The 16,298-nt window shown below is 35.5% G+C and overlaps 1 protein-coding gene across 5 annotated transcripts; it reads right to left on the bottom strand.

The window, feature by feature from the left end:
• Window positions 1–1,771: 1,771 nt before the first annotated feature.
• On the bottom strand, window positions 1,772–15,961 carry LOC135691839 (casein kinase I). 5 transcript variants are annotated; one of them, XM_065209819.2, is made up of 8 exons: window positions 15,630–15,961; window positions 15,285–15,395; window positions 11,426–11,574; window positions 9,592–9,820; window positions 9,031–9,201; window positions 7,654–7,799; window positions 6,991–7,126; window positions 1,772–5,835 (listed from the first exon to the last, which is right to left on the bottom strand). In XM_065209819.2, the coding sequence occupies exons 1-8, from the start codon at window positions 15,709–15,711 to the stop codon at window positions 5,600–5,602; spliced, it is 1,260 nt and encodes a 419-aa protein (XP_065065891.1). In that variant the 5' UTR covers window positions 15,712–15,961; the 3' UTR covers window positions 1,772–5,599. The 5 variants fall into 5 exon arrangements, with proteins under 5 accessions (XP_065065891.1, XP_065065890.1, XP_065065893.1 ...); XM_065209818.2 differs by having other exon boundaries at window positions 1,779–5,838; window positions 15,630–15,801; XM_065209821.2 differs by having other exon boundaries at window positions 5,754–5,893; window positions 15,630–15,960.
• Window positions 15,962–16,298: the final 337 nt, after the last annotated feature.

Below are 16,298 nucleotides of genomic sequence, written 5' to 3' on the forward strand. Positions count from 1 at the left end.
TTTATGCTTATAATATAGTGAATTTTTTTCAAAATTTGAAAGTTTATTCATATTTGTAAAGAATATTTAAGCCGATCAAACTAAATATGTTTATGTCATTTAAAGAGTAAATAACTTGATACCATTTCAACAAAATGCAAATCCTTCTATTGTCTTTTGTTTTGAATGATTTCGTGCATTCTGAATTTAGAATATTTTCAAATGAAATGGGATGCCTTCACTGACTGTACAAAGAAAGAAGTAGTGAATCGGTTAATGAATAGGCCGGACAGAAGACTTTTATATTCCCAGGTAACCTTGCTGTGTTTAAAAGCACAAAGTTTCATCAGTGAGGTAATTTACAACTTCAGACGTGCGATCAAAGTTGCACGAGTTATGAGGAGATTTCATTCAAAAATTGTTCGTGTATTACATTAGGCCTGTTTCTTTATGTACATGTTGACCCAAAACAATGCCTGTTTTGGGTCAGTACTTATTGGCACTGCAAGGTAAAGTTGATCTAGTATTAAAGAAGTTTTACCTGAGCGATAAGCTTATCTTGGTTACTCTACAACCCTAGGGTTTAGATTCTATCGCGTTAATGCTTTGCTAGATATTACCCTGGGGATTTCCTTTGTTCTTATTTGTCTGATTTTCCCATAGAAATAGTTTGCATAACGAAGTTTATGCGCCTTCAATCATGAAATGGAAGTTAAACATCTCTACGAAGTGAATTAGGCCACCAGAGTTACCCTGCACAGCAAGAGGCTGTGTGTAAATACATGCTTAAGATAGACCTACTAACCCTAGTTGTAGAGCAACCCTTTCACAGTGCATACACGCCTTTGTTGCGCATGCTAAGAAAGATCCAGACTCGATAAAGAATAGTTGACTTCAAAATTTGTTATTTGTGACAAATAACTTCATAGTTCCATCGATAACATCACGTTTTGTCCCCCCTTTAATCATTAAACGACTAATTGATTTATTGGCTTAACTTAACAGAGTTTATGATTTCTAAGTTGAATATCCAGTTTTTAGGCCTTACTTTGAGCAAGTATAAAGTTTCAGTTTTTTCATTATCATTTTTAGAATTCCACGACACAAAGATCATACAATCAGCCTACAATTAAACTACTTTTAAGAGAAAAATTTACAAGAATTTGAGAGTAGCTGCCAAACACGGTTATAAGTGTTTTAAGTTATGTTAGATGTTATATAAATTTGAATTTTTAGGGGAAATTCTCTAGGAGAAGAGAGCACCACCTTCTGCATTTTTCTTCATCCGTAAAACATTCATTTCGCCTCTTGCAGCTACTGAAGACAGCATCACAAATCTTCACGAGCCTTCGAAAAATGTTCTCAATGGTATGACAAAATCCACTCTTGTCTCTATCTAAATGCTTGTAGGTAATTCGTTTCCATTTTGATGAATTTAAGACCAGGCGTCTTATTATATGATTAATTTCCGTTATTTAAAACAGGAACAAAAACAGCCTTCACTAACATGAAAGCTTGTCTGTTAAAGTTGTCCATTAAAGATGAATCTTAGTCTGTAAGGAACTGAAGTTCCTTCGTTGGGCTCCACGTACCTTATCCCCGTAACCTTTCCATCTATCCGAGTATACTATATTTGACACCTCTTAAAATGCTCCTTATATACTTTCTATTCATATGTCTTTGTTGGTAAGTTTACTACTGATGACCCTCCAGCACCCTCCTCCCCTCCCCCTAGCCTGGAAGGTCCCAGCTCATAGTATCGTTTTAACATTTTGTGATATCATCAGGAATTTTGCAGATTGAAGATTTCGACGTTCGAATGGATATCTGGCTTTTAAACAATGAATTTAAAGTCATGGTGGAGATTTTCGATGGATTTTTCTGCGAAATTTCAGTGCTGGCAAGTACCCTTCAAATTTCATTATTGGAAATAGAATGCTTGATGAGAAACCTTAGCAATTCATTATAGTTTTGAGTTTCCAATTTTCGTTTTACAAAAGCTGACTCCGAAAATATGGTACCTAATGAACAATCTTACTCATCTATGGAGAGAAAACAATTCAACATTTTAAAAAGGAAGACTTTGGGTCAGCATAGAAATACCATTGGTCGCCTTTAAGTCGGATCTTGTTAATCTACTAGTAAGTAAGGCTGAATTAAACGGTTAAAAATGGAAGTCCTTTTTACTTAGGGCCATCTTGTTTGAAAAGCAACAGTCGGGTTTTGTAACACTATGCTTTTGTGGTCTACAGAAGTCCCGAAACAAATTGCACATTAACCAGATGCTGATGATATTACAGAAATTCTACACAAAATGTATTCAAGAATGCATGACCAAGGTGAAGAGATTGGAAAAGAAACTGCAGCAATCTTTAATTGAGTGCAAGAAGTCATCGTGTCATGATTTCAAAAGTTACTTTGATGGCTGTAGAACACTATTTCAGATGAAAAGCCTGAAGTTCGTTGATTCTATGGCAGAGAGAGAATACAGAGAAAAAGTCAAAGAAACGCTGTCTAGAATGAAGAACAAGAACATGTCATTTAAGGGTAAAAAGAAAGAAAAATTGTGTAGTGACACGGGTTATCCTGGGAAGGAAATGTTTGATGTCGTGTGCCAGGTCTGCTACCAAGAATCGATATATTCAGAGAAAAATCGTCCCTGCATTAAAACGTCACCGGCCTTCTCAGATGGAGTTGCCTGTACGGAAACAAACAATGATGCTGTAAATTTTGCACAAAAAGGCAGCTGTATTAGCCTAATAAACAACGAGAGACATCTAGCATGTAGAACAATCGAATCTCTAAAAGGAAGAAAGAGGAAAATTTCTTTGACTGAGTACGCCGCTCGTAAACGGTGAATTCAACAGGAAAAACATGTCATACTTCAGTTATAAACAGAATAGAAGTCAGTGGAGATTCTTGAGGGACTCAGTAGTGCTCTGTTGATGAAGAAAGGGACGGCCCACAAAGAGACGAATGTCTGGGTGCTTTCGGTGCAACGTTTTCTACTAACTGTTGATTTCTATTAACGAACGCACGTGTTGCTAGCAAATAATTCTAAAAAGCAAAATATCTTCGAATTTGGCACTGGTATTAAAAGAAACCACAAAACACATTTAATCATCTTTTTCGTGTGTATGTACCGAGAATATAAGAACGCTTGATGGCACTGTATACAGGGACACAACAGAATAGATATCTATTCTGTGACAGGGAACACCATAGTATCAAACCTCTTTGCGAATGACAATTCCAGCGTCACTGTTAATGACAACCTTAACGTCACGGTGAATGACAATTGCATTGTCCCAACATCACTACAATCGTATCCAATGCTCTACGCAGGATACGTTGCTTCTGGGTAATCTTATATATTTTTCTCCCTTCCTATACCCTCGCTTTTCCATTTCATTTCCCATTGAATACTTTTTGGGAAGTTTTGTTTGAGAACTGGCTTCGGTGTTGCAGGCTTGATATGCCTAGCCAGTCACTTTTCCTTTGAATACATGTTTTGGTATGCTATACAATTTTATATTTCTTCAAACTATAATGATTACAGTTGGCGACTTTGCCCTGATTTACTGAAAGAAGCTACTTGGTAGCTAATGAGACATTTTAAAATATAAAATGAACAATTGGATGGCTTGTCGAAACTTCTTGGAAGGCCAAACTTTTTTGTCTTGTTTTTGCACTTTCCATTTCTTTCTTTACAAAATGCTATGTTTAGCCTGCACATTCTGCTAGTTTCAGGTTGACTCCACTGATTCCCACGTCACGTTGTGTTCAATCAAAAGCTTATGCTGAGAGTAGAACAATGAATTTTGAATTCAACTTAACGTGAAGTGTGAAACAATAGAGTCAAATTGAAAACAGTAACACAAAGGCTACGTTCGGCCAGAGCACATGGCCAGGGTTGGTCAACTTGTTACCAAAGGCAACATTTTATTCCGGTATTTTGAAAAATTATCACCGCACAAGTAAAGTTACATTCGGAAATCATTTGGGAGAGTGGTTGGTGTCATATGATTCAAGAAACATTATCGTACTGTTCTCTTGTCAGGTAAAAAAAGAAATATAGACTTCTGTTCGTCTCAATCTTAAAGGTTATACCGAATAACAAGTCATAATTTAATATACAATAGGGTGTTTAATTGCCTATGTACAAAAGTGCTCAAGCATTATAAGCAAAATCAAATAATACACACATGGCACCGCATGACTGGAACGCAAACAGCTCTATTTTAAAGCAAACTTTAAAACAGAATAGGATATATACAGAGTAATGTTTGGGGTTGGGAATCAGAGTCTTTATCAAATTAAAACTGTCATAAATAACATTCCTATTTCAGCAATTTTTTCGATAGAGTTCGGATATGCTCTTCCAAAATGTTCGGAAATGTTCGTAAGGCCGATTTTTTATTTCCAAAATACTAAATCGCGTTTCCTAGTTACACGACGCCATGACAACTACAGAAACATACGCTGCAAAATCTTCGAATATCTCTTAATGTAAATACATGCAGGAAAAGCTACCAATAAAACATTAACATTTTTACCCGAGGATGTAAAAACGTACACCTAGTAGGCAAAAGTCGTCATTCTCTCGGGGTTGTACACGGAAATTATTGGGACAAGAAAGCCGGGATTACTTTTGTGGGTTAGAAATTTGCGACGTTTCCACTTATTTGGATCTCAATTCAGTCCAATTTTTTTGGAGCAAAAAATTACAGAATAAGCTGCAGGAACATCTTTTAAATGCACAATTTCAAGAGTTTTCTTAATTGCGAATATTCTTGATTACAGAATGACTACTTTCTCTCTCTCTGCATCATTCTCAACACGTCAGAGAAAGAACCCTGTTTAGTCAACTGCATGTTCTTGGCTTTTATATTTTGAAAACCACAAACATAATCTTAGCCATCACCAATGGAACGGCGAGTCTACTTTAGTTATACAGTTAATACAATAGTTGATTACCATATGATACAACAGGACGATCTTAACAGTTCGCTCTGCTGTTTGTTAAAATAACCTCTGTGACCCTTACAATTTGACGAAGTTGGTTCGGTCTCTTTGCAGCTTCTATCTACGAGCTGAAGCATATCTTAAAAGCCAGTGCCATAACCTGGGCACAGTTCAAAATTGAATGCACATGAGCTATGAATGAGGCGATGCTAAGTATCTGCTGAAATCGTTGCCTTCGTTTTTAATGAAAACGATGGTCCTCCAAGTATGTATTCAAATAGAAAATATCTATTTTAGAACAGAGATCTGTTTGACACCGTTGGCGCATTAGTGGTTGTCTACTTTCTCGGTTTGTTTCAATGGAGACTCTTTGAAAAGCGTCTACCTAACGGGATATGCATATAAAATACCTTATAAAACAGGTATGAGAAATGATGAGTAAAGTCCTACCTGCATAACCATATTTAGAAAGGTAAATGCACTGGAGAACTCAACAGAGTTACCTTTATAATTTAAGTTTTTATACATCTTAGTCTATGTTTAACAAGCTGCATGAATACTCTATTGTTCTACACCACAACATTGCAATTGGAACAAGTTGAAAAAGGTGCCATCTAAATACCAACACTCTAGAACCTAGCCAAGGGGCACCTGCTTATTTAGTTATTCTCTGGTGTCTCGAAGGTGACCGTGACGAATCGGGCAGAGGGAACGTATCCCTGTCTCTTCCTGAACTCATTTTACGAGATCCAAGTGTCGCCATCCCTCCACTTGAGTACATGCCTCTCATTTGGTTAGAGGAATGCATTGAGTCATAGTCAAGGACATGGTCCCCAGTGGCAGCTGCTGCGGCACCTCGCGGGATCCGTGAGGCAAGTCGTCGATCTCTCTCTGCTGCAAAAAACATACAATTCTCACTGCGACCCAAATGTTTATGGTATAAGTGCTTCTAAGGTAAGAAATTCATCACATCATTTTTCACTTGAGACCAATGTGTAATTTTTCGCTGATTTCGATTAATAAAATCGTTTCCGACGAATTTGCTGTCAAAAGGCTTGGGGAGTACCAATAGCAAAACAAAGCATGCCCCCAATGACGTCAGGAGTTGGTGCTGATGTTACCCAAATGAGCATGAAAATACAATATGAACGAGAAAATTGAACACTCTAATGAACAAGCAAGATAACAGCGCGTCTGGCTAGCGGTGGAGTCAACGCGAGTATGGATTAAGCAAAAGCAAGTTCATAACTAGGAATGTTTTGATTTCACACAACCAGGAAATAATGGCCTTCATCCCGACATGTTTGGACCAAATGAAAAAGCTTCCGTCGGAACAAACTTCTTGTGTCGATGAACTGGCCGAGCAAGTGGCACCAATGATAATAAACTTTAGAGCTCACAGAGGGGCGGAGAATGATCTGGACCTTATTAATTGACCTCTTTTGCATAATGTCTTTTGGCTTCATCGTTTACTCCATGATATTACTAAACAAGAACTTATATCGCTTAAATCGTAGTCGACTCCAGCTCTGTGACTGTTCGTGTAGATGAAACCACGTCTATCAATTCCAGGCACCAAAATTGTTGTTGCCTGTAGTTACAGCCTGATTTGAATCAAGCATCTCTGTCTGATGTTCATTACTAGTGTAGGAGATTAACATGATACCGAGAACTGGATGGTCCCTTAGGCTTTACTGTACTTTGTTGAATACAATATGCATTGAACGAAGCCTGGTAGCGTTTATAAAAATTCTCACTTTAAATGATGTTTTCCGTGACAAACGACAAAAAATGTTTTCTACTATGGGCCTAAATATTTCAAGCACTTTTTCGTGTTATCATAACTTTAAAGGTGATAAGGTTTTATTCAAGGAGCTATCCAAATCTTCATTTTAGAAGATCATTCCCCACAAGACCGAATATAATTATTCTTCAAATCCTGCAGCTTTTCTATTTCAATCCGAATTTGAATGGAAAAAAGAAAACTAAATTTCATCTACATTTGCTTTGAAGCAGAATTATTTTACACGTGCTCAAGAAATTCACCTGTGGACTCTCTTGCTCGACTTGATGACGTCTGGGGTAATCTAGAACCCGAGGCCCTTTGATGGTGACGATCTGTATCTCTGTGTTCCCTGTCATGATCACGTGATCTTTCACCATGGTGGTCAACAGTCGGATCCTGGGTGAAATTTGATCAAATAATTAGATATTATAATTAACTTCATATAATTAGCTTCAATACATAAGGTTGCAATATGAGCTTGGAAGTAAAAAGAAGCACCAGCCCTAATTAGATGTGACACTGTTAACAATGAATGAGAATCGCGTTACTAACACACATATAATGTTTTGCATTCACATTACTATAGGTAAAGCGAGATAAAATACTTAGAATAGGCAATTGTGAAAATAAGGTTTTGGGGAGATCATACTTAATTGTTTTTTGAGGTAAATATAGGCTTTCTTGGCCCATGACCCTATTTCTCATTAATTTCTCTTGTTGCTCGAATACTTGTGAGGCTAGAAGCAGTAGGATGTCTACTCTCAGCAGCGTTGATAATACGCCACAGGAGCAAACAAGACAAAACTAATGTCTTTTGGGCACCTGCACTTGCTACGAAAGAGTCTTGTTGCACCTGAGATCGTGGCAAAAGGTGCCACACATCCTGTTTATGTGCCTATTTTCAAACACCTTGATGGACTCACCTTTCTTATGTTCCAGTCAAAAACATAGTCATAGACATATCCCTGTCTGTGGAAAAGGCTCCTGAACAGCTGTCTTAAGTAGGAATAGTCTGGTTTGTCATCAAATCGCAACGAGCGGCAAAAGTTCAGGTATGTAGCAAACTGAGCTGAAAAAATAATACAGTACGCATGCGTCAACACAAGCAAATTGTCATTGGTAGACACTACCCTATATCAATCGTAGCCAAGCATATCATTCTCTCAAGTTATTTCAACCGTAATAAGTTATTTCTTACGTTCTGTCAGCTTGACACAAAACATCTACAGCCATTAACATCAAGACAAGTTAAATATTAAGCTCCAACTTTGTTACAATCAGAAAACCCAGATGTGAATATGACGCAGCTTGAATTTTTGTAGACAAATAAACGTTTTGATAAAGTCAAACATATCAAAACAGCACAAACATTAATAGGTTAAAAGTTTTCTATGCTAGGCAATAACATTATGTGGTATAAAACGAGGGGATAGAATATCACAACATTTAGGCAACACAATCTTGTCATCAAATATTGATAAAAGTGGTCTATGCCTACAACATGGCATAACATACTTATCAATTATCAATATAAAATTATTGACATGATATAGTAAAATACTATTTTATTTTTATATAATATACTATATTATCAGTAATATTATTATTTATATTATCTATAATATTATTTAATATATATACTATAATATAAATTACTTATTACTCCAATAACTCATGCATAATTATATTATGCATAATATTATTATCCGTAATTATCTTGGCTCCAATCACACATGTTTACATTCAATGCCATACACAAGAATCTGAAACAACTGAATTTGACAGCAAGGCAGGGTGATTAGTTTTCAATCGGACAAGGGTCAGATATTTGACAAGGGTCAGAAATTTGACAAGGGTCAGAAATTTGACAAGGCTAATAAAATAAGCAGTTTCAGGTTGAACAGGAAGTAGGCTTTGAAAATATTAGAGAAGAATGGCATTCTTTGAGAGATTTTTCACTTACATAGGCTATTGAGTGCAATTCAAATTTGCAACTGAGAAACTGTTAACGGAAACATTGCACAAAAAAACTTGATTTAATAATTTGCAAATGGAAGCAAAAGTTTATGAAAAAAGCAAAAGTTTATGGAAAAAGTAAAAGTTTATGGAAAAAGCAAAAGTTTTTGGAAAAAGCAAAAGTTTATGGAAAAAGCAAAAGTTTATGGAAAAAGCAAAAGTTTTGTGGCTTTGTTTTGAAAAACATACAATAAGCTTGAGTACCTTTAAGATGCTTGCCTTTTGAAAACTTTTTATAAATTTTGTGCCGCTAAAAACTGAAAACAAGTTTAATGAAAGCTTACTTGGATATCCTCTGCACAAAACTTCAATTGGTGTTGACATTTTCTTCTCACTGATTCTTTCATATTTTTGCCTTTTAGTTGCAGCTTTAAGTCCTTGCCAAGGTAGCTGACCCAAGTTGAAGTACATCAAAACATAACCAAGAGATTCCATATCATCTCTTCTACTCTGTTCTGAAAGGAAAAACATCTTCAAGATTCATAACTGGAACTGAAGAAGGAAAAATCTGCAACATCAAAAAGGTTTATGAGCTTGCCACTATAAAGTTTAATAACATGGAATATTGATAGATTTAAGCTTTCATTTTCAAACCAACAGGAGTTACAAGCAGATAAACTATAGATTTTAAAACAAATTAATTTCATCAGTTAGCTTGTATGTAGATTATAATTTCTTAATAATTAGCAAAAATAAAAAAAACCCTATCTATATGTTCTGCAGCAAACAAAACATTTTGAACAAATGTTCAAATTTTGATGGACTGAATACAGTTAAACTAGCAGGAGTTTCTGAAAACTGAGTGTGTTGAATTATGTTGGTGAAATTCAATGCATGTAACATACCTATTCCTAAATGAGTATTGATGCTAGCATATCTTGCAGTTCCAGTCAGATTTTTGTTTTCCCTGTATGCAATGTGCTCATGTGTTCTTGCATCTCTGTATTTTTTGGCTAAACCAAAGTCAATTATGTAGACTAGATTGCCTTTCTTGCCAAGGCCCATCAGGAAATTGTCAGGTTTCACATCTCTGTGAATGAAGTTCTTTGAATGAACATACTCCAGTCGACTGATCTAGTATCAAAGAAATGGGCTTTTCAGAGTCTTCACTTGAGTCCAGATTTCTAATTCAAACCAAGGGTGGTATACTTTTATGCCTTATCCAGGGTAGGGGACAAGATTATTACACACTGTGTGATTATTTTTGAAGTGAGAGATTTTTTCTCATAATCATTGTACAGGATTTTTCCCATTGCGATTTTGCTTCATATCAGTTGAAAATCAATCATATGGAAGGATATAATTCTACTAAACTTAGCAGAAAATAGATCCCATTATCAATGATATTTTGCTTAAAATAAGGTGCCATTAACATCCATCCATTTTCCTTCAGTTTTACATTCTGAAAATAGACATACTTGAAGGCAGGCTTGGAAAACAGAGCTAAATAAAATAATACAAAATGAAAACATATCAAGATGAAAAGTACAAAATTAAAATGTAATAAATTTGAATATAGGGTTAATATCATTTTACATTATCATTTTAAAATCAGATACACATAAAAGAAGTGCAACTAGATAAATTTTTCAAAACCCATTTACTGCACAGAACTGCTGCACATTCTCCCAGGCCTCTCAGTTTGAGGCTTGTGATTGTATACTAACGCCTCTGCATGAGCCTGAGCCAGAAAAGGTGAGCATTTTGACACGCAGATGCTTCTCAAAAAAGGTAGCAAATTCCCATGCCACAACGATTTGCACTTTATAGAGATTACTTTCTTATATCAGAAACTTAATCTTGCTTCTCTTCGATTCATTTTTTAATTATGGCAAACACCATTTAGGGAAAAGTATGACCTTATAAGCATGTTAAACAAGGAAAAGTCTGTGCTGGTTGGGTGTGAGGGAGGAATCCCTCAAAATCTGTGTTCCCAATGTTATCATTAGGAATTAAGTTTTAGATTGAATAGGTATAAAAAGTCTAGCTATACTTGTTCAGTACACTACTGTCATGAATTCATGTTGGGATCAAGATAACAGAGGTTTCTTTTGTGGGTGTCTGTAACACTTGAGAGACAATAGTCACACAAAGCTTCAACACTGCACAGAAATGCTGTAACATCTGATATTACTGGCTGATATTACAGAAATGCTGTATACATCTGATATTACACACATCTCTTTGAACAATTTTGACATGAGGCATGCTATCAGTCATGCATCTGTTATAATCTTGAGGGGTTGTTTCCCTCGTAGTATTGTTGGTATATGTGCAGAGTAGTTTTCCCTCAATTTGAGCCCCACAATGCTTAATTAAAAGATCTAATATGTTCTTTGCACTTCATTTTTCGCTACAACGCTCCTTAAATGAGATAATGTTGAGATACTAAGCAAAGGTACAATTGTTGGAATGTAGAAAAACTGTCTGGGTGGATTTCTGGAAATGGAGTAGGTAGATTGTCAACATATAAAGCCCAGAATGCATAACAAAAAACAGTAAAGATGTTTTAGATATGTACCAAGTTAACTGGTATCACTAAGTGTATTTGGTTACCAGCCCAAATAAAAGTAAAGATCCAGCAATAAGGTATAGTGTCCACTGCCCAGCATAATTTTTCAGAATAAAAAGCCAGTACACATTACCCCTTAACAGAAATAAATCTAGCTCTGAACAAACCATTTGGTCAGCCAAAAGAAGGACAGTCTTTATGCTAAACTTCCGGTTGCAGAAATTGAACAGATCTTCCAAGCTTGGACCCAGAAGTTCCATCACAAGGACATTGTAGTCACCTTCTGTGCCACACCATCTGATGCGTGGAATTCCAACTATGAATGAAAGGTCACAAATCTCATTACAAATTCAAAGGCTCAAGAGAAAGGACCATTTTTCTTGACTAAAAAACTGTTTCTTTCTTTCTAAAACTAACTATTCAAATTTACTGATTTGAAACATTACTTTTCACAACCAGACCTTGATATTTGTCAAGCACTGAGCAAGTGATCCATATCACTTTGACATGAGTTGACTTCCATTTAATGTTTACCCTTAGAGGAGCTTGTGACAGTGGTGATAATACATGTTGGTTTTTCTAGGAAGGTAATTTTGCTTCCAAAATACACCTCCTCTGCTTGCTTAAATTTTACTTCGTCTATTAGAGCTCCAGAAAGCATTTCATGGTTCTGTTGGTTGAGCAGTGAGGGCAACCACTCACAAGCAATGAAACTGACAAAGTCTATGCCCATATGAAAATTTATATCTTTTTGGGAAGGGATGGCTGATCATGTTATGACAACAACTTCCAAATGTTAGCAAAAAATAATGAGGAGACTTTTAACATATTTATTTGGTTGCTTGTTTATTTGTCTTGTTGTTATTCCAGTCCAACACGATCCTATTTTGTACTTGCATTTAGTTGTTTCAATTCTGCATGCATAAACGGGGCCTGGCCGTTTGTATTTTTGTAGGTGAGCTGTGGATCGCTCCCCTCATTTGCTAAAGCAAGCTAAATTAGTAACACATAGGACATAATTTAATAGCAATCAACAGATGGCGCAAGCCCCTTTAGTAAATGTTGATTGCCTTTAAATAGTCTTGAGTTAAGAAGCATGCTTTTTAACTTCTTACAATCTATATATGCTTTAACTGTTGCCCAGGCACCCCCTTTGCACAAAGGATTTAAAATAACAAACAGTTTCTGTCAGTTTCATGTAAAGCTTGCATAACACAAAAAACAACAATTATTTTAACAAACAATCTTTTTGTTGTACAGAATTTAAAAATGTCTTCAAAACAAGCAAACATTTGAAACAAACATATGTTTTTTTCTGACACTCTTCATAGTATAAAATATCAGAGAATATATCAAAAACTCTACGCTAGGAAATATATATACCCAGCTGTGAATCACAATAGGCCAATCAGAAACACGAGCATATGGCTGTTGAGGTTGCCCAATCAGTGCCATTGAAAATGTTACCAATGGAGTTTTAAGGTGAAAACGAACTCCTTCTGTCTACACAATAGCGGTTTTTCATGTTTATGTAGAAATATTCCAAAACTGCTACATGGAACGACAATCGGGCTTTGCCAATAATCCAAAACATGTCACCATTATAGACATTTGCACATACTGGGTTTTCCAATAAATGCAACTCGACAGTAAAATGCATGTTTGAGTTGTTGTTTTAGATCTGCAAGACCCAGTAGGCTGTTCTTTGTTCGAGTATGAGGGAGAGTTTGCTTCTAATGCTGGATCAACCTGTTGTTTTATTCTATCCCCCAATTAAAAATTCTTACCAATTTCTTCCACCAAAAATAAACCAACTAACCATTGTAAGTTTTTCAGGGTTTTGTGAATAGGATAAGGGCAATTGCTTGCCTCCAACAGCCAGGCCTGCATAAATCTAGTTTAATAAAAGGGTCTATAATACTAAGCCATGTGTAGACAAGCTTGTCACATCTTAAGCATCTTCAGATTCATCATAAGCTGGATTTGTCCCACATTGAATGGTTGCCTAGATAGGGCCTACTATTTATTTTCAAGAAGTTAGGGTACGCTCCTATTTAAACTATTGAACATTCGAGTTCTTGGTGCTTGTTAAACATTTTGTGAAAATCAGACTTTTGCCTTTTGAATGCCATGAGCAACTTGCCTTTTTTTTAAATCTATGTTCATCCTATTAATACAATATGTCTCAATTACTACCTGCCAACTTCAACATGTTACCTCACATTAATTTTGAATGTACAATGTAGGGTCATTTTGTTAGATAAGGAAAATATTAAGTTGGTTTGTTTTTTCCAGTATGTTTTATTGCTGTTACTCTTGATAAGCAAATTGCTGAAAAATTGATTGAATAGTATTGATGGGTTGATGCATCAACTATCCTCATCATTTATTCTTATATGTACTCTGTTTGATCCCTGCCTGGATGCTTATTCAGAAACAGGCTTTATCACAAAAAAATTATATGAGGGTGGATGCTGAATAGGACTGGGTGCTAATTTAAGTCCTGTTTACTCAATTTGTCATTTAACATGGTGACTTAAAATATAATTTTAACAATTAACTGGATTTGTCTGTCATTTTTAAATTAAAGCCAAAGTGTTATCTGTTGTGTGCCTAACATTTAAGTTTATCACAGAGCTGTATTTTATGTAGCTAAAACAAGAGGCATTTGAAACTCAAGGAGAACAAGTATATACCAAGACCAGTTGGAATTAAAAGCGATGCAGTTCAACAAGGCGTGCCATATTGAAAATAACCTGTTATCTTTGACAAATACAATTATATGCTAGCTGGCAGCAACAACACTTGCTTTTTGTTTTTGTGTCATAAGAAAAATGTTAAAGCAGAAACATTTTTAGTTTTGAAATGATGATAAAATGCCTAAAAGAGGGTCTTGCATTAGTACTCATTCAAAACTTATCAACTTTCATTTTTACTCATCTTCTCCCAATTTATAAGATGTTTTTTTTCCTAATGCTTTGCACTTACAAAGTTATTCAATTTTTGCAAGTTATGTCTTATGCCTTTGTCTTCATCTTATGCCCTTGAGCTAAGAAATTCAAGTTATTTCCACTGTCAATTTGATTATCATGTTTATTGTCTTCAATAAACTGGTACTGCCAAATCTTGAAAAATTGTAAACAAGAAGAGTTTGTAATGAAAGCTAAAATGTAGATTCAAGTTTTTTATAAAATAATATAGTCTAAGCATTCCAAGGCTCAAAATTGCTTAAATTCAAGAAAAACTGAAGAATGCAAGGCTCAAGCTTCACCAAGAATCAAACTTTTTGGTTTATTTGATTATTTTCTATATTTGTTTATTTTGGAATGCAAATGAAAGCAATTTTCAAGCTGGCCTTGAATTCATTAAAACTATAATGCAACCTGGTTGTACCTTGTGTCGCTTAAGAATAATTTAAGAATAATCTTAGGCTCAAAATCCTAAAAAATTTAAGTATATTGAGGTTCAGCAAAAGTTAGGAATTCTTATAAAAAATTTTGTATGTGTTGCTTTTCTTTTAATACTAGAATTGAATTCTTTGGAGTTTCAAAGTTATGGTTGTGAGAATTTTCTTCTTTAAAGCGTACTTTCTACAGAACTATTTCGCTACACAACATATCTGGGAGAGATTTGTCACAGATGGCTTGCTTTAATAAGGTTTTAAGGATTGGTTTCCTGTCCTGATAAAGCTTTTCCTTTTCGCAAACACAGTATAATTATCGATTCTGCACTGGAACCTAAGGCGTTCTTTTCTCATACCAAAGCTGAGGATGTAGCCTAGGCAATATCATCAACGCAATTGGAGCTAACATCTGTGGCCAAAATATGTCAACAACATATTCAAGTCATATTTGAAAATGAATGCTGTATTGATGGGTTACCATGCCAGTAATTGGTTGATGGTGACGCGGATGGTTGTTGGGCATACAAGACGATTGGTTATGAGATTAATAACTTAACAAAAATAATTTCAAAAGAAATTTAAACATTAAATTGAGAAAGGAATTCTGTCACAAATATACGAACCTCCGCCTTGCATCATTTTGTAGAACTTTGCTTCGATATGTAGCTGGGGATGTTTTGTCTTCACACATTCTAACTTGATGGCGACTTCTTCACTGTTTGTGATGTTTGTGCCTATCAGTGTAGGAAAATATTTAGATGCTAAACGACAAAGGTAGTAGTCGCATTTCTACGTTCAAATGCCAATGCAAAAGATTATATCAAACCCATGGTATCTTGACAAACAGCCGGAATAAGCTTGCTTGTGTCAAATCACAGAAGTGCGAATAACTGAATCAGCTGCTCGACAAAATAGCTCAAAATCTCAAAATTATGAATCATCTAGAAGTGTCCGACAAAATTAATTACCTAAATAGATATCGCCAAATGATCCACTACCAATCTTCCTTCCAAGCCGATATTTGCCCCCTACTCGTAACTCCATTTTCATAGGCTGAAGCGTCCTTCTCCTTCCAAACTGGTTACTGCAAAATACCACTGCTTTGAGGTATTTGTCCGAAAAATATGGAAACTTTACAAATCAAAACATTTTAAATTTTAGAGTGTGATCATCTAAGATTGCTTAGATAGGGTGATGCTACAGATTTCTTGAGATGTTTATCAACATTATCAAGTTCTTAGGCCCTTCCGTCCTTCCTCCGGCGAATTTTCAGACGATTGTTGTGAACTTGCTCCGAGAAGGAGCCTGAGCTCTAGAAGCCAACAAAGAAACCTTGGACCGACAAGAGTCGTTTCCCAAACATCTAGATTCTAGAAACTAATAATAGAAACAATTAGAAATTAATAATCAATTTTTTTGGTAAATATTTGAATCTAGAAAAATTTAAGCATTTAAAAAAATGATCATACGCAGAGTATGGAGATATTCTAGGGCAGACCCACGATCCAGACAGCTGAGAAACACCAAAGACACATATTTGACCAAGGACGCCGGAACGACAAAAGGAAAAGGGGCAAGTTTAAGAAAAAGGGCATTTGAAAGATAACTCCAGCTTCTACTAATTTTTTTTACTAACT

This window comes from Rhopilema esculentum, chromosome 13 (genome assembly GCF_057945365.1).
Source record: "Rhopilema esculentum isolate cy_ngs chromosome 13, ASM5794536v1, whole genome shotgun sequence".
Classification (NCBI taxonomy): Eukaryota; Metazoa; Cnidaria; class Scyphozoa; order Rhizostomeae; family Rhizostomatidae; genus Rhopilema; species Rhopilema esculentum.

Excerpts from the sequence above, each read along its gene's own strand:
- LOC135691839 (XM_065209818.2), bottom strand. The coding sequence starts at position 15,711 with ATGAAAATGGAGTTACGAGTAGGGGGCAAATATCGGCTTGGAAGGAAG. Across the intron at positions 9,202-9,591 it reads CAATACTCATTTAGGAATAG|AACAGAGTAGAAGAGATGAT; the intron begins GTATGTTACATG and ends TTTTCCTTTCAG. Across the intron at positions 7,127-7,653 it reads TTGACTGGAACATAAGAAAG|GATCCGACTGTTGACCACCA; the intron begins GTGAGTCCATCA and ends AATTTCACCCAG.